Source organism: Carcharhinus amblyrhynchos, unplaced genomic scaffold, assembly GCF_965287045.1.
Source record: "Carcharhinus amblyrhynchos unplaced genomic scaffold, sCarAmb.v2.hapA scaffold_39, whole genome shotgun sequence".
NCBI classification, from domain to species: domain Eukaryota; kingdom Metazoa; phylum Chordata; class Chondrichthyes; order Carcharhiniformes; family Carcharhinidae; genus Carcharhinus; species Carcharhinus amblyrhynchos.
This window is the reverse complement of record NW_027649780.1, coordinates 6713398-6735439: the sequence shown is the minus strand read 5'-3', so window position 1 is coordinate 6735439 and position 22042 is coordinate 6713398. Positions and strand designations below refer to the sequence as shown.

The 22042-nt window shown below is 44.1% G+C and overlaps 2 protein-coding genes and 1 non-coding gene across 7 annotated transcripts in view; 2 read left to right on the top strand and 1 right to left on the bottom strand.

Annotated features, from left to right (window-relative positions):
• LOC145363713 (uncharacterized) overlaps positions 1–22042 on the bottom strand; it is a 51705-nt gene that overhangs the window by 9477 nt on the left and 20186 nt on the right. Inside the window, exon 1 of one of the 4 annotated variants that reach the window (XM_080218945.1) lies at positions 3305–4474. In XM_080218945.1, coding sequence (XP_080075071.1) covers positions 3305–4473 — 1169 coding nt within the window. In that variant the 5' untranslated portion in view covers position 4474. Of the gene's footprint in view, positions 1–23; positions 4475–22042 lie in introns of those variants that run through there. The other 3 variants (XM_080218949.1, XM_080218947.1, XM_080218948.1) reach the window with 3 other exon arrangements.
• LOC145363659 (uncharacterized) lies at positions 6132–12393 on the top strand. Of its 2 annotated transcripts, XM_080218862.1 has the most exons (3): positions 6132–6367; positions 8843–10275; positions 12231–12393. In XM_080218862.1, the coding sequence occupies exons 2-3, from the start codon at positions 9167–9169 to the stop codon at positions 12238–12240; spliced, it is 1119 nt and encodes a 372-aa protein (XP_080074988.1). In that variant the 5' UTR covers positions 6132–6367; positions 8843–9166; the 3' UTR covers positions 12241–12393. The 2 variants fall into 2 exon arrangements, with proteins under 2 accessions (XP_080074988.1, XP_080074987.1); XM_080218861.1 differs by lacking the exon at positions 12231–12393 and having other exon boundaries at positions 8843–11783.
• On the top strand, positions 17274–17437 carry LOC145335649 (U1 spliceosomal RNA). Its single transcript, XR_013885284.1, has one exon. It is a non-coding gene; the product is annotated as a U1 spliceosomal RNA (small nuclear RNA).

Sequence of the window (22042 nt, the reverse complement as noted above, 5' to 3'; positions counted from 1 at the left end):
TTTATTGAATTCAAATTCCACCATCACCATTCGTGACAGAACATTTGATTTGATATGATTTATTATTGTCACATATATTGAGATACAGTAAAAAATATTGTTTCTTGTACACTATACAGACAAAACATACTGTTCATAGAGTACTTGGGAGAAGGAAAGGAGAGTGTGCAGAATATAGTGTTACAGTCATACCAAGGGTGTAGGGAAAGATCAGTTTAATATATGGTAAGTCTATTCAAAAGTCTGATGGCAGTAGCTGATCTTGAGTCAGTTGGTATGTGACTTTTGTATCATTTTCCTGACAAAAGAAGGTGAAAGAGAGTACGTGCGGGGTGCGTGGAGTCCTTGATTATGCTGGCTGCTTGTTTGAGGCAGAGGGAAATGTAGACGAAGTCAATGGATAGGAGGCTGGTTTGCATGATGGATTGGGCAACATTCATATTTCGTAGTTTCTTGCCATCTTAGTCAGAGCAGGAGGCTAATGAAGCTGTGATACATCCAGAAATGATCCTTTCTATGGTACATCTGTAAAAACTGGTGAGAGTCATAGCAGACATGCCAGATTTTGTTAGCCTCCTGAGAAAGTAGGGGCTTTCTTAACTCTGCAGTGTGGAGGGACCAGGACAAGTTGTTGGTGATCTGGACATCTAGGAATTTGAAGCCCTGATTCATTTCAACTTCACCCCTGTTGATGTAGACAGGGGCATGGTCTTGACTATGCTTCCTAATGTTGATGACTATCTTCATGGGCAATGTTGGTCTGAGGAATGAGGTGATCGCTGATAGGACTGTTTTGTGTCAGTGGACTGATCAATATTTAAGAACTCAGCAATCAACTGGGATGAGTACCACAGTAACAAACATTATTAGTAATAATAGAAGCATAGAAGACTGTGTGCCTAAGAAGAAAACCCATTTGTTCCTCAACTGGAAACCATAGATGAACAGGGATATCCACTGATGCTGAAGTCCACGCGTGAGGTGTTCAAGTCATGTGACCTTGACCCATATAAGAAATCCAGATACAGTCTACAGAGAACCATCAAAGACATCAAGAGTCAATATAGGACCAAGCTAGAGTCTCAGGCTAGCCACACGGGCTCCCATCAACTTTGGTAGGTCTGCAAGATGTGACAGGCTACAAAATGAAGGTATATAGAATCACAGGCACCAATGCATCCTCCCTAATGAGCTCAATGCAATCCTGCAGAAGGTAACAGAGTGGCAAAACTATTGGTGTGAAAATCTGTATCTTTGTCCAAATCAGCCTTTCCAGAAAGGGTCGTGAACAAGACACCCTCCAATTTTCAATGGAACACAACCATCCAGCAGAGGGAAGCAGAGTAGTAAAGCTGATTGACTGTCGGCATGGAAATCTGCATCTTTAGCCAAATTTGTTTCAATCTTCCTTTTGTTGTGATATCCGAATTTACTAAAGATACTTTTACTCTCATTTGAAACATATCAAAGTCTGACCATGCTTTGTAAGCATCCAGTAGATCATCTATCTTGTCAATCTCATCATTGAACCTGAACAAAAGATCCAAGACTTCATCTGTATTGAACTGATGGACATCCAGATCACAAAATATTTTGTTTATGATTTTCTTTTTGATAGTAAGTGACAAGGCCAAGACTAGATCTTGTTTCCTCCTTCGTGGGGGTGTTACCCATGTCCACATCGCCACTTCATTCTTCCACTGGTTGTATGGTTCAGATTTTGAGAACATTGGCAGGTCATCAGACCCTGACAATTCCCACTCGCTTTCAGCCATTTCTCACAAAAGCTCCTGGAATTGTAATCTTCTGTCTGAAATATACTTTCCTTTAGTTTTCAAACTTCACTATGAGACAAACATTCTCTGTTTCCGTCTTATAATCCTGACAGGTGAAGAAACTGGAGCCAGTCTTTACTTGGAATAGTTTTAGAATGAAACATTGCAGGTATTTAACTCCTAACTCCACTCTATGTCAGCAAGTTATTTGCACTCAAAATCATCCAATCAATGTCCTCCATCTATATATTTTTAACCACAAATGATACAGGTAACACCCAGATTTGGAACAGATAATAGATTTAATTGGAGTGACTGCTGTGATGTTTCAACATGAGTTGGATCATTCAGGGAATCTCCCACAATCAGGGCAGACGAATGATCTTTGTGTAAATTTGTTGGTGTGTAGGCAGCCAAGATGACTCAGTGAATCCCTTCCCACACTCGGAGCAGGTGAACAGCCTCTCCCTGATGTGAGCTTCCTGGTGTCAGCAGGTCAGATGATTGAGTGAATCCCTTTCCACACAGAGCAAGTGAGATGTCTCCCCTCACTGCAAACCTGCTGGTGGTTGCACAGTATGGATGATCAACTAAATCCCTTCCCACAGTCAGAGCAGGTAAATGGCCTATCTCCCATATGAAATCTGTGGTGTCTCTGCAGAGTGGATAACTGAATGAACTGGTGTATGGCCTCTCTCCAGTGTGAATTTGCTGCTCTTCCTGCAGAATGGATGAGTGAGTGAACCTCATACCAGAGTCAGCACAAGTGAATGGCCTCTCCTCAGTGTGACTGCATTGATGGGTTTCCAGTGCAAATGGATAATTGAATCCCTTCCCACAGTCCCATTTCCATGATTTCGCCATGATGCCAGTGTCCTTGTGTCTCTCCAGGTTGGATGATCAGTTGAAGTCTCATCCACACACAGAACACGTGTATGGTTTCTCCCCGCTGTGAATGGTGTGATGTTTTCTCAGCCTGTGTAACCGGTCCACAGAGGGACAAATGGGCTTGAGGAACTGAATGAATTCCTTCTGTGCCGTAATGACATTGATTCAAAGATACAGCGTAGCTACATGTATTATGATACTAAATTAGTAAAAAAGAAATCCACTGAATTAGAAAACAATAAAAAAGGCTGAACAGGTAACTGAATCTCTCCTCACAGTCTCTAGATTTCCATTGTTTCTCCTCAATGTGACTGTGGTTGTGAACAGTGCTGTTTCTTTCATGTTCAAAGTTCCCTGCTTTTCAATTTACTATAAATTGTGCAGTTCCATCCAAACCTGATTTGATGTTTTGTGTGAGCTTCCTGACCCCAGATCCTCCCCTTCTAAGACCAGTTGTATTAACATCTATAACAAAGCTGGAGTTTTTTTTTCAATTCAGCAGAAACAGCCCAAATAAACATGGTTCAATCTGAATATTAACAGCAAAAATCCAATCACAATACTTAATTGTGAACTCACTGGTGTCTCAGCAGATTGGCTGAAATGACAAATCCCTTTCCCAACAGGAAGTAGGTGACGGCTTCTCCCTAGTGTGAATTCGCTGGTGCCTTGCTAGGTGGGATGGCGTACTGAATCCCTTCCCACACTGGGAGCAGATGAAAGGTCTCTCTCCAGTGTGAATACGCTGGTGTGTCAGCAGATGGGATGACTGAGTGAATCCCTTCCCACACTGAGAGCAGGTGAATGGTCTCTCCCCGATGTGAACTCGCTGGTGTATCAGCAGATAAGATTGGTTAATGAATCCCTTCCCACACTGGGAGCAAGTAAACGGTGTCTCCCCAGTGTGGATTCGCTCATGTCTCAGTAAATTGGCTGAGTCAGCAAACCCCTTCCCACACTGGGAGCAGGTGAACGGTTTCTCTCCAGAGTGAATTCGCTGGTGCATTGCTAGGTGGGATGGCCGATTGAATCCCTTTCCACAATGGGAGCAGGTGAATGGCTTCTCCCCAGTATGAACACGCTGGTGTATCAGCAGGTTGGATGACTGAGTGAATCTCTTACCACACACAGAACAGGTGAAAGGCCTCTCCCCAGTGTGATCTCGCTGGTGTATCAGCAGTTTGGCTGAGCGAGTGAATCCCTTCCCACGCTCGGAGCAGGTAAACGGTCTCTCCCCAGTGTGAACCCGCTGGTGTAACAGCAGAGTGGATAACTGAGCGAATCCTTTCCCACACTGGGAACAGATGAAAGGCCTCTCCCCAGTGTGAACTCGCTGGTGCGTCAGCAGATAAGATTGGTTAGTGAATCCCTTCCCACACTGGGAGCAGGTGAACGGCCTCTCTCCAGTGTGAACTCGCTCATGTCTCAGCAGATTGGATGAGTCAGCAAATCCCTTCCCACATTGGGAGCAGATGAACGGTTTCTCCCCAGTGTGAACTCGCAAATGCATTGCTAGCTGGGATGGTCTATTGAATCCCTTCCCACACTCGGAGCATGTGAATAGTTTCTCCCCAGTGTGAATTTGCTGATGTCTTGCTAGGTGGGATGGCCTATCAAATCCCTTGCAACACTGGGAGCAGGTGAATGGCTTCTCTTCAGTGTGACTGCACCGATGAATCTCCAGTTGGGATGAGAAATCGAATCCTTTCCCACAGTCCCCACATGTCCATGCTAAATCCCTGTTGTGACTGCAATTATGTGCTGAAAGAGCAGATGATTGGTTGAAGTCTTGTCCACACACAGAGCACATGTATGGTTTCTCTCCAAGGTGAATGGTGCTTTTTTCTTCCATGTTCAAAGTGCAATGCCATTCAGGTTACAATAAATTGGCTGTCTCCATCAGATTCTGATATGATGTTTGGTTTCAGTTTCCAAACTCCAAATCCTCTCCTAAAACCCTGTGAAATTGATTTAAAACAGAAAAAAGGGAGTGAGAGAGAACCCACAAAAACACAAAGGTAGCTTGTGAAATTGAGCTGAATGAATTTGGGAATTTGTGGGGCTGGCACTGCTGGCTTGTCATAAAAACTCAACTAGCTCACTAATGTTCTTCAGGGATCGAAACCTGCCACCCAGTCTGGATCTACACAAGACTGTGGACACTGTGGGGGGACACAAAGAGAAATAGGAGAGAGCAGGGATGAAGGAGAGGGATTTTATACATTTACAACTCAACAAGAACTTTGACAGAATCTCCCAAACCCTCAACCTCCATGACCAAGGAACAGTGTAGTGGGTTAGAAAGGAATGCCATCAACTTCAAGTTCTCCTATAACTCACATCCTGACTTGTGTGACATCCTGTATTAAAAGAGCATGAACTTTTTTTTATATAACTAATGGGAAGACTGAATCCATTATGCTCAGTCCCCACTGCAAACTCCACTCCCTTGCCAGCAACTCTATCCCTCTTCCTGGCAACTGTCTGAGGCTGAACCAGGCAGTTCACAACTGGGTGAAATATTTCACCTCAGTTTGAGCTTCCAACCACATATCCACATCATCAAGGCTGCCTATTTCCAAAGAGACATAGGTTCAAGGTGAGAGGGGGAAAGTTTCAGGGAGAATTGAGTGGGCAAGTTTTTCACGTAGAGAATGGGGGGTGTCTGGAATGCGTGCCAGAGAGGGAGAGGGGAAAAGGTGCACTAGCAACATTTAAGAGGCATCTGGATGGATGCAAGAATAGGGAGGGAATCGAGAGATCCATACCGAGTAAGGGCGGAAGTTTATTTTAAAGTTTAGTGAGGTCATCATGGTCAGCACAGGCTTGGCGGATCGAAGGGCCTGTTCCTGTTCTTTGTTCTTCCACCTCAGGGACATCCCCCAGTCTCAGCTCATCTGGAACCCTCACCCATTCCATTGTGACGTAACCTCTCACCCAATCCATTGTGACGTAACCTCACACCCATTCCATTGTGACGTCTAGAACGTCCGAGCACTCCTTCATTGCGCATGCTCCAGACCGTCCTCAGAAAACATGGCGGCGACTTACACGGGCCTGTCTCGGGGAAAAGCCTGAGCAGCTTCCCCCGCTACAAACGCCGCATAGGAGCTTCGGCCTACAACTACCCGTCGGCTCCAGCCCTCCCTCATGATCCATCCCACGGTATCTCACCGGCTAAGAATTTCCACAACCGCCCCGATCGTGAGTTCTCATCGGCACTGCGCATGTTGTCAATCACAACAGGAGTATTGGGGTCTAGACCCGCCCCTTTTTCATTCCGATTGGCTGGAGGATCAACCCCTGCTCGGTCCTCCAGTCCCGCCCCTCATTCATTCCGATTGGCTGGAGGACCGACAGTTGTGCCCCTTGTTCACTCCAATTGGAGGACGGAGCAGAGGTTGGTCCTCCAGCCGCGCACCCTTTTTCTATTGGTTCAAAGCTGCCGTCAATCACTCCGCGGGCATTGTGAGCTGGAGCACGCGCACTGCCGATGCTAGGCTCAGGCTGCAAAGCCGCAGGAACAAAGTCTCAGAGATTGAAATCAATGGGTTGTTGTAAAACGGGAGGTCAAGGGTTACAGTGAACAACAACTTCTATTTATTTAAAATTTTTAAACCAGAAATCATCCCAGTGCACTTCACAGGAATATCCAGATACATCAGGATATATTAGCACAGATGACCAAGAGATTGGACAAAGAGGTGAGTTTTAAAGAGAGTCTTAAGGGATTTGATTTATCATTGTCACATTTGATTGATTTGATTTATTATTGTCACAAGTATTACTATGAAATGAGAAGTATTGTTATTGTGCTAGACAGACAAAAATATACCATTCATAGAATGTATAGGGGAGAAGGAAAGGAGAGTGTGCAGAATGTAGCGTTACAGTCACAGCTAGGGTGTATAAGGTAGGTCCACTCAGAAGTCTGATGACAGCAAGGAAGAAGCTGTGAAAGTAGAGGCATTGGTGGGCTTTCTTAACTATAGCGTTAGCGTGGCAAAACCAGGACAGACTGTTGGTGATTTGAACACCTAGAAACTTGAAGCTGTTGGCCATTTCCACTTCATCTCCATTGATGTAGACAGGGACATGTCCTCCACTACACTCCTTGAAATCGATGACTATCTCCTTCCTTTTGACATTGAGGGAGAGATTATTGTTGCTGCACCAGTTCACCAGATTCTCTATCACTTTCCTGTACTCCGTCTCATCATTGTTTGAGATTCAATCCACCACGGTGGTGTCATCAGCAAACTTGGAAATTGAGTTGGAAGGGAATTTCTTCACACAGTCATAGTTGCATAAGGACTATATTAAAGGGCTGAGGACAGAGCCTTGTGGGGCATCGGTGTTGAAGATGATTGTGGAGGAGGTCTTGTTGCCTATTTTTATGGATTGTGGTCAGTGGGTTAGAAAGTCATCCAGTCATAGAGGGAGGAGCTGAGCCCCAGGCCACACAGTTTGGAGATGAGTTCTGTCAGAATAATGGTGGTGAAGGCTGAGTTGTAATCAATGAATAGGAGCCTGACATAAGTGTCTTTGTTACTCAGGTATTCTAGGTGTTGAGTGTAGGGCCAAGGAGATGATGTCTGCTGTGGACCTGTTGTGGTGATAGACAATCTGGGAGGTTGAAATTAATTTGAGCCATGACTCACCTTTTGAAACACTTCATACTGATGGATGTCAGAGCTACCAGGCAATAGTCATTAAGGCACGCTGCCTGGCTTTTCTTTGGTATCGGGATGATGTTTGCCTTCTTGAAGCAGATAAGGACCTCAGATTGATGTGAAAAAAGGTTAAAGATGTCTACAAATACCACTGTGAACTGGTCCACACAAGATCTGAATGCTTGTCTGCATAGTCCATCCGGGCTAGTGACTTACCATAGGTTGACTTTTGAGAAGGCTGCTCTGATGTAGGCGATGGTGAGCTCAAATACAGGCTTGTCAGAGCTTCCGGGTTGGACGACGTGCTCTCACTGACCTCCTGCTCAAAATGGACATAGAATGTATTGAGCTCATCAGGGAGAGATGCATTGGAGGCAGTGACTTTACCTGCCTGGAGGGGGTTGTTTACTGTTGAAAGCCAGCTGGGAGTATATTAGAATAACTTGGTCTAGAGGTAACAAAGGAATGGATGATGGTTTTTGCAGTGGATAAACTGAGGCTAACGTGTAATTGGGTAATGTTACTAAGGTGAAAATAGGCGATTTTGATGCTGATGTCGAACAGTTTGGAAGATCATCTTGGAGTGAAATATTTCACCATGGCTGCAAACCTCCTGCTTCAGTCTCAGACATTTGGCGGGGACTGGGATGGAGTTGATGGCTCGAGAACTGAAGGAAATGAACTCAGTCTTGTCAATATTTAAATGGAGGACATTTCTGCTCATCTAATCTTGGATGTCAGACAAGTTCAGATGGTATAAGCTCAGAGGGGAAATTAGAGGTAATGGATTTGAAATACTCCTGCTGCCCTGGACAATCCAGATGGTGGAGGTTGAGGGCTTAGGAGGTTTTATCAAATTGTGGTTCAGTTCTAGGTGTATAAAAATGCCTCCCATTTGCCACCCTCTCTCCCTGTCTCTTTCACTACTTTCTCTCTGTTTTGCTTTCTCTCTCTTCTAAGAACATAAGAAATAGGAGCAGGAGTAGGCCATCTAGCCCTTGGAGCCTGCCCCGCCATTCAATAAGATCATGGCTGATCTGAAGTGGATCAGTTTCCCGCTTTCTCCCCATAACCCTTAACTCCCTTGTCTATCAGAAATCTATCTACCTGTGATTTAAATATATTCAGCAAGGTAGCCTCCACCACTTCAATGGGCAGAGAATTCCAGAGACTCACCACCCTTTGAGTGAAGAAATTCCTCCTCAACTCTGTTCTAAACTGTCCCCCCGCCCCTTATTTTGAGGCTGTGTCCTCTAGTTTTGCTATCCTTTCTAAGCGGGAAGAATCTCTCTACCTCTATCCTATCTAGCCCCTTCATTATCTTATATGTCTCTATAAGATCCCCCCTCAGCCTTTTAAACTCCATGTGACATAGATTTCTCTAGCCCAGAGGGTTCCATCACTGAATATATTTAAGGCTGAGATGGTGAGATGTGTGTTGAATGACAGAGCAGCCTCGACAGGCCGAATGGCCTACTCATGCTCCAATTTCTTGTGTTCTTGCAGGAGCCAGAGCCTTGTGAGGACTCAGACCGGAGACAGACTTTCTTCCCTGAAGGACATTAGTGACCATTTCACTTCTGCCAAAAGATCAAACAGATTTCATGGTCACTTTTTCCTGGTGCCAGCCCCACAGTTTTACCAGATTCATTCAACTCAATTTCACAACGTGCCTTTGTGAGTTCTTTCTCATCCCTTTTTTTCTGTTTAAAATCAATTTCACAGATTATCTGAAGGGGAGGATTTCCAATCAGAGAACTCAAACCCAACATCAGGATCAGATTGGAGTCACCCAATTTATTGTAAGCTGAATATTTGTGAATTTTGAACATGGAAGGAAAAAGCACCATTCACAGTGGGGAGAAACAGTGGGAATGTGGGGAGGGATTAGGATCCCCATCAGAACTGGAAACTCATCAGCCCAGACACATCGGGGAGAGGTCATTCACTTGCTCCAAATGTGGGAAGGGATTCTCTCGCTCATCCAGCCTGTTGCAACACCAGCGAGTTCACACTGGAGAGAGACCTTTCAACTGTTCCAACTGTGGGAAGGGATTCGCTCAGTCAGGCAACCTGCTGAGACACCAGCGTGTTCACACTGGGAAGAGACCATTCAGATGTTCAGAGTGTGGGAAGGGATTTGCTCGATCATCTGACTTGATGGCACACCAGCAAGTACACACTGACAAGAGACCATTTAAATGTCCAGACTGTGGGAAATGCTATAAAAGTTCCCGGGATCTGATACTCCATCAACGTGCTCACAGTGACGATAGGCCATTTAGGTGCTCTCACTGTGGGTCTGAGTTCAAACAATCATCTCAACTCACTGAGCACCAGCGTAGTCACACTGGGGAGAGGCCATTCACCTGCTCCGTGTGTGGGCATGGGTTCAGTAGGTCATCTAACCTGCGGTCACACCAGAGAATTCACACTGGGGAGAGACCGTTCACCTGTTCTGAGTGTGGGAAGGGATTCACTCAGTTATCCACTCTGCTGAATCACCAGAGTGTTCACAATGAGAAGAGACCATTTCAATGCCCAGACTGCAGGAAGTGCTACAAAAGTTCCCGGCAACTGCTCCACCATCAACGTGTTCACACTGAGGAGAGACCTTTTAAATGCCTGGAATGTGGAAAGTGCTTTAAAAGTTCTGGGGAACTGATGCGCCATCAACGTCTCCACACTGACGAGAAACCGTTCAGGTGCTCTCACTGTGAGACTGGGTTCAAGACATCATCTGACCTCACTGTACATCAGCGAGTTCACACTGGGGAGAAACCGTACACCTGCTCTCAGTGTGGGAGGGGATTCACTCAGTCATCCTCCCTGCTGACACACCAGCGAGTTCACACCAGGGAGAGGCCGTTCACTTGTCCCAAGTGTGGGAAGAGATTCACTCAGTCATCCAACCTTCTGAGACACCAGCGAATTCACAAGTCATTTCAATAAATTAGCTTTGTGTTAACAGTGTTTGATCTTTTAACACCTCTAACATATGGTATTTCCTTTTGAAGAGTTCTCACACTCCCCGTCTCTTCCATCCTCACCTCCAAGTGTGAGGAGCTCATGGAGCTTCTTGGTAAGATTGGGACAATTTGATCAGCTGCCTCTGCTATTTCCCTCCCTTCCCACTGGGACAAACCATGTCGAGAGTTCCGTCTTGCCCAAGCCCAGAACCTACAGCTTCCTCCGGTTTCTCTACCTCCCTTCATGACCTCTGCATCTTGTCCATGAGACCCACCTTCTGCTTCATCAATCCTATTCTCCTTAAACTACTGGTCATCCACCTTCCACACATTAGGTGATATTGTTGACGGTTCTCTCTATCCTCTGGCACTGTCCCCCACCTTTCAAATCCACTGTCATCACCTGTCCTAAAAGAACACTCCACCCCACAGTCTTTACCAACTACCGTCCCATCTCCAATCTCCCTTTCCGCTCCAAAGCCTCTGAACTGGGTGTCCCCCAAGGATCTATCTCTTGCCCCTCCTATTTCCCATCTACAGATACAAAATATACAGTAAATGGCAGAACCTTAAAGAGTATTGATAGGCAAAGGGATCTTGGGTGTACAGGTACACAGGTCACTGAAAGTGGCAATGCAGGTGGAGAAGGTAGTTAAGAAGGCATACGGCATGCTTGCCTTCATCGGTCGGGACACTGAATTTAAAAATTGGCAAGTCATGTTGCAGCTTTACAGAACTTTAGTTAGGCCGCACTTGCAATATAGTGTTCAATTCTGGTCGCCACACTACCAGAAGGATGTAGAGGCTTTAGAGAGGGTACAGAAAAAATTTACCAAGATGTTGCCTGGTACAGAGGGTATTAGCTATGAGGAGAACTTGGAGAAACTTGGTGTGTTCTCACTGGAATGACGGAGGCTGAGGGGCTACTGATAGAAGTCTACAAGATTATGAGGGGCAGAGTGGATAGTCAGAAGCTTTTTCCCAGGGTGGAAGAGTCAATTACTAGGGGCGCAGGTTTAAGGTGCGAGGGGCAAGGTTTAAAGGAGATGTATGAGGCAGATTTTTTACACAGTGAGTATTGGGGCTGGAACTTGTTGCCGGGGGAGGTAGTGGAAGCCGATACAGTAGTGACTTTTAAGGGGCATCTTGACAAATACATGAATAGGATGGGAATAGAAGGATATGGTCCCCAGAAGGGTAGGGGTTTTTAGTTCAGTCAGGCAGCATGGTTGGTGCAGGCTTGGAGGGGCCAAAGGACCTGTTCCTGAGCTGTAATTTTCTTTGTTCTTTGTACATGTTGCCACTGGCTGACACCATCCAAAAGCACCATGTTAGCTTTCACATGTACACTGACAACACCCAGCTCTACCTCACACCCATCCCTCTCCATTACTCCACTGTTACTAAATTATCAAATTGCTTATCCCACATGCAGTCCAGGATGAGCAGAAATTTCCCCCAATTAGAAACTGAGTGACCAAAGCCACTGTCTTCAGTCACCATGACAAATTCACCCTAACTACTGAATCCATCCCTTTCCCTGGAAACTGTCTGAGGCTGAACCACACCCTTCACAATCTCTGTGTCAGATTTACTGATGAGGTGATTTTCTAACCACGTGTCCACACCATCACTAATTCCAGATATTTCAATCTCCACCCCACCCCAGCTCATTGGCTACTAATCAGCAGCCCAATGTGGAGGCAGTGTGCCAGTTCCATTGGCCTGAGCATGTGTGGTGCTGGCAGGTGATCTGTTTATTTAAAGGGACACTCCCTCTGTGCTGTCGTCATTTGAAAGGACAGAAGTATTGTAAGAGGGGCCCATTTCAACAAAGAGGAGGGAGAACAGGATTTAGGCGAATAAAAAAACGTAAAGTTATAAAACTGTCCACTCTGAAATTGTCCATTACTTTTTCTTTACAGTAATTACTAATATAAATAGTTAAATGGACAGGAAGCTCAGATCAGGCATCACATCAATCTAACCGAGACACTCGATTCATCAGGACTGAATGTCATTGGCAACGTGGAAGGGGAGAGCAGCAGTCACAGCACAGACAAACTGTACACATGTTCCACATGTGGATCTGGATTCAATCAATTGACTGATATGGGAAGACACAAGTGTAACCGAAACAGGGAGAGCCAATGTGGACAGTGTGGGAATACTGGGAATGTATTCCATTATCCCTTGATCAGGAAATTCATCAATGCAGTCACGCTACAGCGAGTCCGTGTGGACAATGTGGGAATATCGGGAAGGGATTCTGGGGGGAGTCTGTGTGGACCATGTGGGAATATCGGGAAGGGATTCTGGGGGGAGTCCGTGTGCACAATGTGGGAATATCGGGAAGGGATTCGTTTATTCCTCTGATCAGGAAATTCATCGATGCCGTCACACTGGACTGAGTCCATTCACCTGCCCTCTGTGTGAAAAGGGATTCACTCGATTTTCAAACATGCTGCGACACCAGCAGGTTCACACCGGGGAGAAACCCTTCACCTGCTCCCAGTGCGGAAAGGGATTCACTCAGTCATCCCACCTGCTGACACACCAGCGAGTTCATACTAGAGAGAGACCATTTACCTGCTCAATGTGTGGGAAGGGATTCACTCAATCATCCAATCTTGTGAGACACCAGCGGGTTCACAACTGCACTGTTCTAATCCTGCAGTTATTACTGCTGTTAATCAGATTCAGGGGTGAACCTTGTTCATTATGAAACAGGGGAGTGCTGATGCTGTTGCTGATAATCACAGCAACTGGGCTGCAGTTGGAAGAATTTTCATCTATATAGTGCCTTTCACAACCTCAGAGTATCTCTATGTGCAGTAAGCCTCCACAAACAGAAATGTGATGCTGATCAGAGATCATCTGTTCATAGTGAGGTTGGCTGAGAGTGAAATACACAATAAATTTATAATAGAATTTTACACTAAGTTTGAGAACAATGTTACTCAATCTGAAACCAGGATCTTAAATCTAAACAGAGGTAATCATGAAGTTACGAGGAGGCAACTTGTTTGTTGTGCATTGGGAAAATATTAAAAATCTGTGGATCTATTATCAACAAATGTATTTCCACAAACAAAACTGATAAATGACTGAGTCAATCTCTTCCCACACACAGAAGCACCATCATCGAGAAGGAAAGGACAGCAGACACATGGGAACACCACCTTCTGGAAAATCCCCTCCAAGTCACCCGTCATTGTGACTTGGAAATATATCACCGTTCCTTCACTGTCACTGGATCAAAATCCTGCAATTCCCTCCCTAACAACACTGTGGATGTACCTACACCACATGGACTGAAGTGGTTCAGAAAGGCAGCTCACCACCACTCAGTAAATTTATGCAGAAGTCTGAAAACATGTACCAAATGACTCAAGAACAACGTCCCACTTTTGAATGGTCCTATCATATATTAAGCTGATATTTCTCTTCACCCTACCTGTACCTGCAATACTGTATTCTGTACCTAGCCTTTCCTTCTTCCTGTGTACTCTATGAAAGATATGTTTTGTCCGTATAGCACGCAAGGAAAAAATACTTTTCACCATATCCCAATATATTTGACAATAATAAATCAAATTGAAATTTAATGCACATGTTCTGAAGTGGAAATCATGCAGGGCAGGTACAACATTTGAGAGGAGCAGTGCAAGGCTCCCTCTACATTTTCCCAAACACTCCCAAGGTATGTACAACCCATCTATGGTACAGAAGAAAGCTCTCTCTAAATCATCCTGTGAAAAACTCCCAGAGGAAGCACTGCCCAAGCTAGATACAAAGGAAAACTCCCATTACATGCCACACCAAACAGTGTCAGTGAGTAGGAAAACTCCATCTGCGCTGCCCCATCAAACACTCCCAGCCCATAATGAGCTGGGTTCCAGGAGGTTAGTTACCAGGCAATGAAATTATGTCATAAAGCAACACCATTTAATCCAGTTGGTCCTCTCTTTGATCTTTTAAAGATTGAGAACTGGGACATTCTGTTCACACTGAGAATCCCAGGGTGGGGAACTGAGACATCTTGTCTCCAAACACATCCCACCCTGTTTGCACCAGGAATCCCAGGGTGGAGATCTGGGACTAGGCAGGATACATGCAGGAAGGATATTCCTGATGGTGGGGGTGCCCAGAACCACAGACTGATGATGCAGAGTAGACTGTTTAGGGCAGAGATAAGCAGAAATTTCTTCACCCAGAGAGTGGTCAGCCTATGGAATTTACTACCACAGGGATTAGTTGAGGTCAAAACATTGTATGTTTTCAAGCAACAGTTCGATATAGCACATGAGGTGAAGGGATATGGGGAGAGGTGGGATCAGGCAATTGAACTGGATGATCATAATGAATGGTGGAGCATGTTCAATAGGCCTAATGGCCCCCTCCTGCTCCTATTTTCTATGTTTCAGACATATATCCTCCCTGTTCACACTGAGAATCTCAGGGTGCAAAGTGTGGTGTGTTTGGGACAAATTGCTATTTGAAAGGTGAAGGTATATCAGCAGCAGGAGTTAGTGAAGAGAGCGATGGTAATAACCAGGCAGATTCACTCACCAGGAAAGCTGCTGCAAAGGAGATTCCATGGGATCCACTCAAAACATAATTGTTGCCACTCTGACCCAATGAAAATTCATCACAGTCAGTACGGGATAGAAATTCAGAACAGACAATTCTAGTTGCCATGGAACATTCTTTCCTCTCACATTCCCCAAAAGTAAATCCCCATCCCACACACTCCCTCCATTCTCACTCTGCTGTATCTAATATTCACCCTCCCAATTCTCCTGAAGGTGCTGATTGACAGATCCATGCTCACTGCTTCCTGTCCTGGACACAGAGAGCTGAAAGTCTCCATGCAGGCTGCCAGACAGATATCTGTCTATCTGACTGGACTGACAATGTGTGGAATGTACAGACTGGATTCACTTCCTTTTCCTTCATTTGCTGCAAGTCCCCAGTTTCTCTAAGAATGAGAAAAGAAATAGAAAGATGGAGAAAAGGAAGTGTTTTACTCACAGAGACGGGGGAAGTTTGAGTCTGTCTGACGCTCAATCGTCAGCCTCACAAAGCCCGCGCTCTGATTGGCTGGAAGACCTGAGTCCTTCCGGTCCTCCAACTCTTCCCATTGGTCAACAGCTCAGTATGATGGTCGGGGGCGGAAACACCTCCTGCACATGCGCAACTTCCCATCTCCCTTGGCCATGCGCAGTCCCGGGCCTCCTGCCCGCGCGGCTGATAGAGCGAATTCCTTAGCGCTAGGGATTGTGGGAGTCGCAGCTGCCATTACTCATCCGGAGCCCAGTCTCCAAACACCCGAGACTGGGATGGAAAGTGGGGGTAAAGGCGCAGTAACCCCAGCCTGACACAAAGTACATGTTCCAAAAAAGACGACAAGGTATTCTAGACCATCAAGGACAATAACTGAGAGATTTCTGTGCCTCAGACAGTGCTTACAGCAGAAAACTATATTTTAAATTTCAAACATCAGCATTCTATCACACCGCATTCCCTTATCACACAGGAGAGGTGGGGGGGGCGGTGCGAGAGGAAGCTTCTATTGGTCCTGGTTTTGGAGACACCTGCTGCCTTGGTGGCACAGTGGTTAGCACGGCCATCTTACAGTGCCAGGCGCCTGGTTCCAATGCTGGCCTTGGGTGACTGTCTATGTGGAGTTTGCATGTCCTCCCCATTTCTACGTGGTTTTCCTCTGGGTGCTGCAGTTTCCTTCCACAGTCCAATGATCTGCTGGTTAAGAAGATTGGTGATGCTAAATTGTCCCTTACTGCCCCAAGAAGTGTAGGTTTAGGGAATTAGCTATGGTAAAGGTGAGGGGCTATAGGGAGAGAGAGTAAGATACTCTGCCAGAGACATGATGCAGATTTGATTACCTGAATGGGCACCTGCTGCACTGCAAGGATTCACAAAAGCTGATGAAGTAGATTTTTTTTATCTTCATAGTAAATAGTGTTTTCCCCCACTACAGGTAGATCTAAAATAAATCCAGAAAGAACTGGGAAAAAAATCATCTGGGCTGTCAAAATCTGTAGAGAAAGAATCAGAATTAAACTTTAACCATGGGACATAAGGAGTAGGAACAGGAGGAGGCCATTCAGCCCTTCGAGCCTGCTCTGAGATCATGGCTGATCTAACCTCACTAAGTCCACTTTCCTGCCTTATCTCTGTTACCATTAATTTCCTTGCTGATTAAAAACTTATTACTGTCAGATTGAGTCAGAATCACAGAATTGTAATGATTCAGAGCGAGGCCATTTGGCCCATCATGTCTGCACCAGTTCTTCAAGTAAGAAGTCTCACAACACCAGGTTTAAGTCCAACCAGTTTATTTGATAGTAATCCCACAAGCTTCCGGAAACGGTGTTCCTTCGTCACACACACACCAGTTCTCCAAACCAGCATCATGACTTAATGCCATTTCCCTGCCTTTTCCCTGTAGCCTGCATATTCAAGTAGTAATTTAATGCCCTCTTGACATAACTAGTCTGTAACAATATTTTTAAAAATGTAAGAATAGATTGAGGTTTTTCTGGCCCTTTACCTGGTCAGTAGTGTGAGGAGTCAGCCTTAGAGATGAGGGAGCAGTGATTCAGATGGATAGTCTCCGTATTGCAGGCAGCATTGCGGGAGGGCAGTTCATTCGCTTTCAGAAAACACAGAAAATAGGATCGGGAGGAGGCCATTCGCGGGTCTTCGAGCCTGCCGGAATAATGTCTCCTTTTATGGGCAGTATGCAAATAAGCACGGCAGTCTATATCAATGCAACCTTTTCTCAAGTGACACAGTCCAACATGTTACTGCCATTATTGGGAAGAATTGAGTTGTTCCGTCGACAACAAATCTGAACAGGGCGATATTATGAGTGAAAGTTGTGTCTGTGTGACTGTGAGGGGTAGTGTTTGATGTGGGGTGACAATGTGTGAGATTAATTAAATATACTTACCTGGTAGGGGAGAGTAAACGATCAGGCAGGTTGATGTCCTAGAATGAGGCTATCCCATTGTCCTCTGGGTGTGTGGAAGCCTGCGTTGTCCCCACGTGCTGGATACTCGACTGCAGAATTTGTGGAAGTGGGTGACTGTGTTCGCGCTTTCCCCTGATTTGCAAATGAAAATTAGAGCTTTCAATTTACGTTATTGACTGCGTAGAGTCTATTTTTCTGTCAATTAACTTTGTTCCCAATCGGTCGTTCACTGATTATTATGCAAGGATTAATTAATACCCCACCCACCAGCTTGCAATCTTCACGTATGCTCCATTGCAGCTACAATATTATCAAGACAGCCTCACAACTCTCCATCCACTTCGCAAAGCTCAGTTACACGCTGAAGGCCCAAACTCTGAAGTGACGCTCTATCACAAAGACTTCCACAGACTCGTATCTCTTTTCTCTCACGTTTACACACTCTCCTCCCTCCTCCTCTCTTGGATATACACCCACACACAGAATCTCTCTCCATCTCTCACACTTGCCCATCCAGACAAAATCACTCTCCTCTCTCACTCACAGCTCCTTTTCTCTATCTCACACACACACATACGTTCCCCCCTCCCCCATCTTACACACACACCATAACCTCTTTCTCTCAAACACGCGCATTCTGACTCCACTCTTTCTCAACCACACACAAACAATCGTGGGCTCCTCATTTTATCCCACAGACATACACACCATAGCTCTAGTTCTTTCTTGCACACACAGTATTGACTCCTCTCTCTCTCACACGTCCATTCACCCTCACATATACACACACACACAATGCGCACACAAATGAACACACACACACAAACATGAGTACCCTCCCCATGTTTGACTCGCAACACGGACACCCCTTGACCCAGCTCACAGCATGGACACCTAAGTCCCAACTCATTGCTGTGTTCTGTTTAAGTTTTGGTATGATGCTGCCTGTCTACTATGGCTTATACCAGCTGGAGCTCTTTCCTAACTTCCTGAGAGCTATAGCTGCCACTAACACAAGCAAGGTGAATCTTCCAGCCTTGTTTCATAATTCTCAGGAATTTGTGAACAAGATTCAACAAAGGAGCAGAAGTAAGTCATTGAGTATGCTCCCACCATTTATTTAGATCACGGCTGATCTGTCTGTGTTGCATTCCACATTCTCATTCTACACTTGATACTTTAGATTCCCTTATCTAACAAGAACTGGTTTCAAGGCAAAATTCTGATGTTGATGGAATCTGAAACATGAGCAGAAAATGCTGGGCAATCTCAGCAAGTCTGACAGCATCTATAATAAGAATAGAAACAACATGTTGAGTCAGGATGACCCTTTGACAGCTAAAGACAAGGAAAATCGGATAAAAGTTATACTGTGAGGGTCAAGAATTGGGAAGCAATCTATTAAATCTCTGAATCACTTTCAATGCATTTGTATTATTTCTTTAAAGAAAACTGCACCCAGTATTCAAGATACAGTCTCAGCAACACCCTGTATAACTGAAGTACAAATCTTTACTTCAATGTTCAATTTCTCTCATAATAAAGGATAGCATTGCATTTGTAAGAAACTTGATTTATTAATGGGGGTTCTCTTGTTTACAATAACCCCCCAATCGTAAATCAGTGCAGGTTCCAGTGTCTTAACCATATAGCAAGAAAGAACACTTTAAATGGTGAATTCAGAAAGTTTGTTAACCATTAAAAATGTAGCAAGTCAGAAAGATAAAAAGCAAAGTGTCGATTAACAGTGAATAGAGAAAGCTTAACTTTAACAATCGAATGGCTTTCTCTTCGTCCCTCTCAGACCAGTAAATGAAGTGACGGCTCTGAAAATGTAAATATTTTGTAAAACCAACAGCTCTCAACAACACTCTGTAAATATCTCTCTTTCCACCTCTCTCTACCAAGTTGGCTTCTCAAGACCACATTTTATACTTTAAAAATGTTGAAAGCCCACCTTCACCAATAGTTGGAAAGCAGCTAATATGTCTATAACTTGTTAGCAATGAAATTGGTTTAAATCTTAATGAAACTAGTTTTCACTTGGTGAAACATCACATGTGCTTTGCAACATCAATAATCAAAATGAACTCCTTAAGTGTGTTTGTGGTTCTGTTTTTAAGCTTCCAGAAATGCCTTTAATTAAAGACTCAAGATAAAGTTAATTACCCAGAAAGATAAACATTAACAAATGTAGTCCAAAACACTGACAAAATACATTTACAAACATCCACATAAAGCAGACAAAACATACAGATTCTCACAGTTCATAAATTCCAAACAATGAATCCTCAGCATTCTCTCTCGCAGCTATAGCTTCTTAAAGCAACAGAGCACTCCAAGCTCACAACTCCTTGATTAAAATAAGATGCAAGATCCTTTATTCTCCTTCATTATAACTTAACCTTTTTTTAATCCAACTTCCAAGGCCTGATTTTAGAGGCAACATCTAGTCTTTGTTGATTTAAAATCCCAAACATGTTACCACCTACAAAAACTTTGTTAATTGTATTGTCACATGTATTAGCATACAGTGAAAAATATTGTTTCTTACGTGCTACGCAGACAAAACATACTGTTCAAGGAAATGAGAGTGCAGAAGGTAGTGTTGCAGTCACAGCTGGGATATAGAGAAAGATCAACTTAGTGTGAGGTAGGTCCATTCAAAAGTCTGACAGCAGCAGGCGTTATCTGGCGTTGAGGTGACAATGCAATAAAAATCTCACAGTTATTCCAAATTCCTCCAAATTTCCACATTTAACTGGTTCTCATTAAATCCTCAATCATAAACTAAAATAGATATGCATTTTCGGGTGATTTAAAAACAAATCAACTGTCTGCTGAAAGGATGAACTTTTCGACAGAACCTAAAGAGATGGGGAGTGAGCAGAGAAAATTTGACACACAATTACATCACTTTACATAATTAAAAAAAAGTCTCTAACAACCAAATAAACTTGATTTGAAACCTCATTTTTTTGTTATATTCCTCAACCTAATTATTTTAATTTGATCAGTTTTTGTTAGGGATGGGTAACTTCTGTTCTTTATAAACTGTAGAAACTCATTTTGTTAATTCTACATGGGCTTGGAGAATCAGAACCCAGACCTTATCATCCTTATCCTTTTTCTCCTTCAGTCACCACTCCCTCAGTTCTGAGGAAGGGTTGTGGGGATTCCAATCAGACTGAATCTTTTTATCACAAAAGTAAAATACTGCAGATACTGGAATCTGAAACAAAAACAGAAAATGCTGGAAAAACTCAACAGCTCTGACAGCATCTGTGGAGAGAGAATAGAGTCAACATTTTGAGTTTGGATGACCCTTCATAAGAGTTCTTACAAAGTGTCATCCAGACTCAAAATGATGGCTTAATTCTCTAATCATTTTATCAATAACTTTCTTGTTCTTAGTTTCCAAATGGTAGGTAAGAGACCTGTCCAATGCCCACTCAAGTTCTGATTTTTCACTGGCCACGCTTGGGTCAGATTATAACAATTAAAATCTACTCTCAGAGGGTCTGCTTTTCAGTCCAGTGCTACTTGGAGTATACTGTGACTTCACTGACTATCAGGTCACAAGTCCCTCACAGTTTTTATCACAAATGTATGATAAAATAATTTTAAAAATGCCTGAGAATGCTTTTTAATTTCTTAACCAACTACCTACCACTGTTTGTTGATTGGTCGGACCCCCCTTTTTACAGATTCGGGTATCTCAGCTGCTGAACACCAGCCAGTCCTGGGATAAGCTTAATTCCAACTCATTCCGAGTAAATATTCTCACAGGTCCTCTGTCAGGGCCCTGCTAAACAGCTTTAATGGTCCATAATTGCAGAAACTGAGCAGTCACAGGAATGTGGTCAAGATCGTCCAGTCCCATCATGCCTCACATTCAATTTGCAGTCCTTCAATTATAACAGAATATGTGGCTGTATGTAGCTGCCTCGGCCACAGTCAACCCCAACACTGCCATCTTGAACTGCTACAATGCCTGAGGTGCAAGTACAGCCACAGTATAATACATCCACAGTGCTATTAGGGAGAGATTTCCAGCTACACATTCCAGACTTTCACTTGACTGTAGGTGGATACCAGATTGATATATTCCATTCACCCACTCCCAAGGTGAGTTTTTCCAATTCCTTTAATGTCCAGGACAATATATTCACAATATTTTTAAAACAGAAATTCAACATTCCCATTTGATTTCAGGTATTAACATATTCTGTTAGTTTGTTCTTTATTGTCAATGTCAGGCTGGGGTTGTTCCCCTTGGAGCAAAGGAGGTTGAGGGGAGATTTGATAGAGGTGGACAAGATTCTGACAGGTTTAGATAAGGTGAGCAAAGAAAAGTTGTTCCCATTCACTGATGGAACAAGGACGAGGAGGACACAGATTTAAAGTTTTGGGTCAGAGATGCAGGGGGAGGAATGTGAGGAAGGATATTTTGATGCAGCAAATAGTAATGAACTGGAACTCACTGCCTATGAGGGTGGAGGAAATGGAGATAATAAACAATTACAAAGGAAATTGGATGGGCATTTGGGGGTGTTTCAAACAGAAATACTGACTAAATATCTCTGAACTTCCTAACACCTTGTCACTGTGATTCTTGTGAAATTTAAAACAAGGTACTTACAGAATGACTCAAACAGCACCAGCCCATTGGAGGCTGAGACCAGCCAGTCCAGCAGAAAGAAACCCTCTGACCCTCCCCATTGACTAACTGTGAGAATG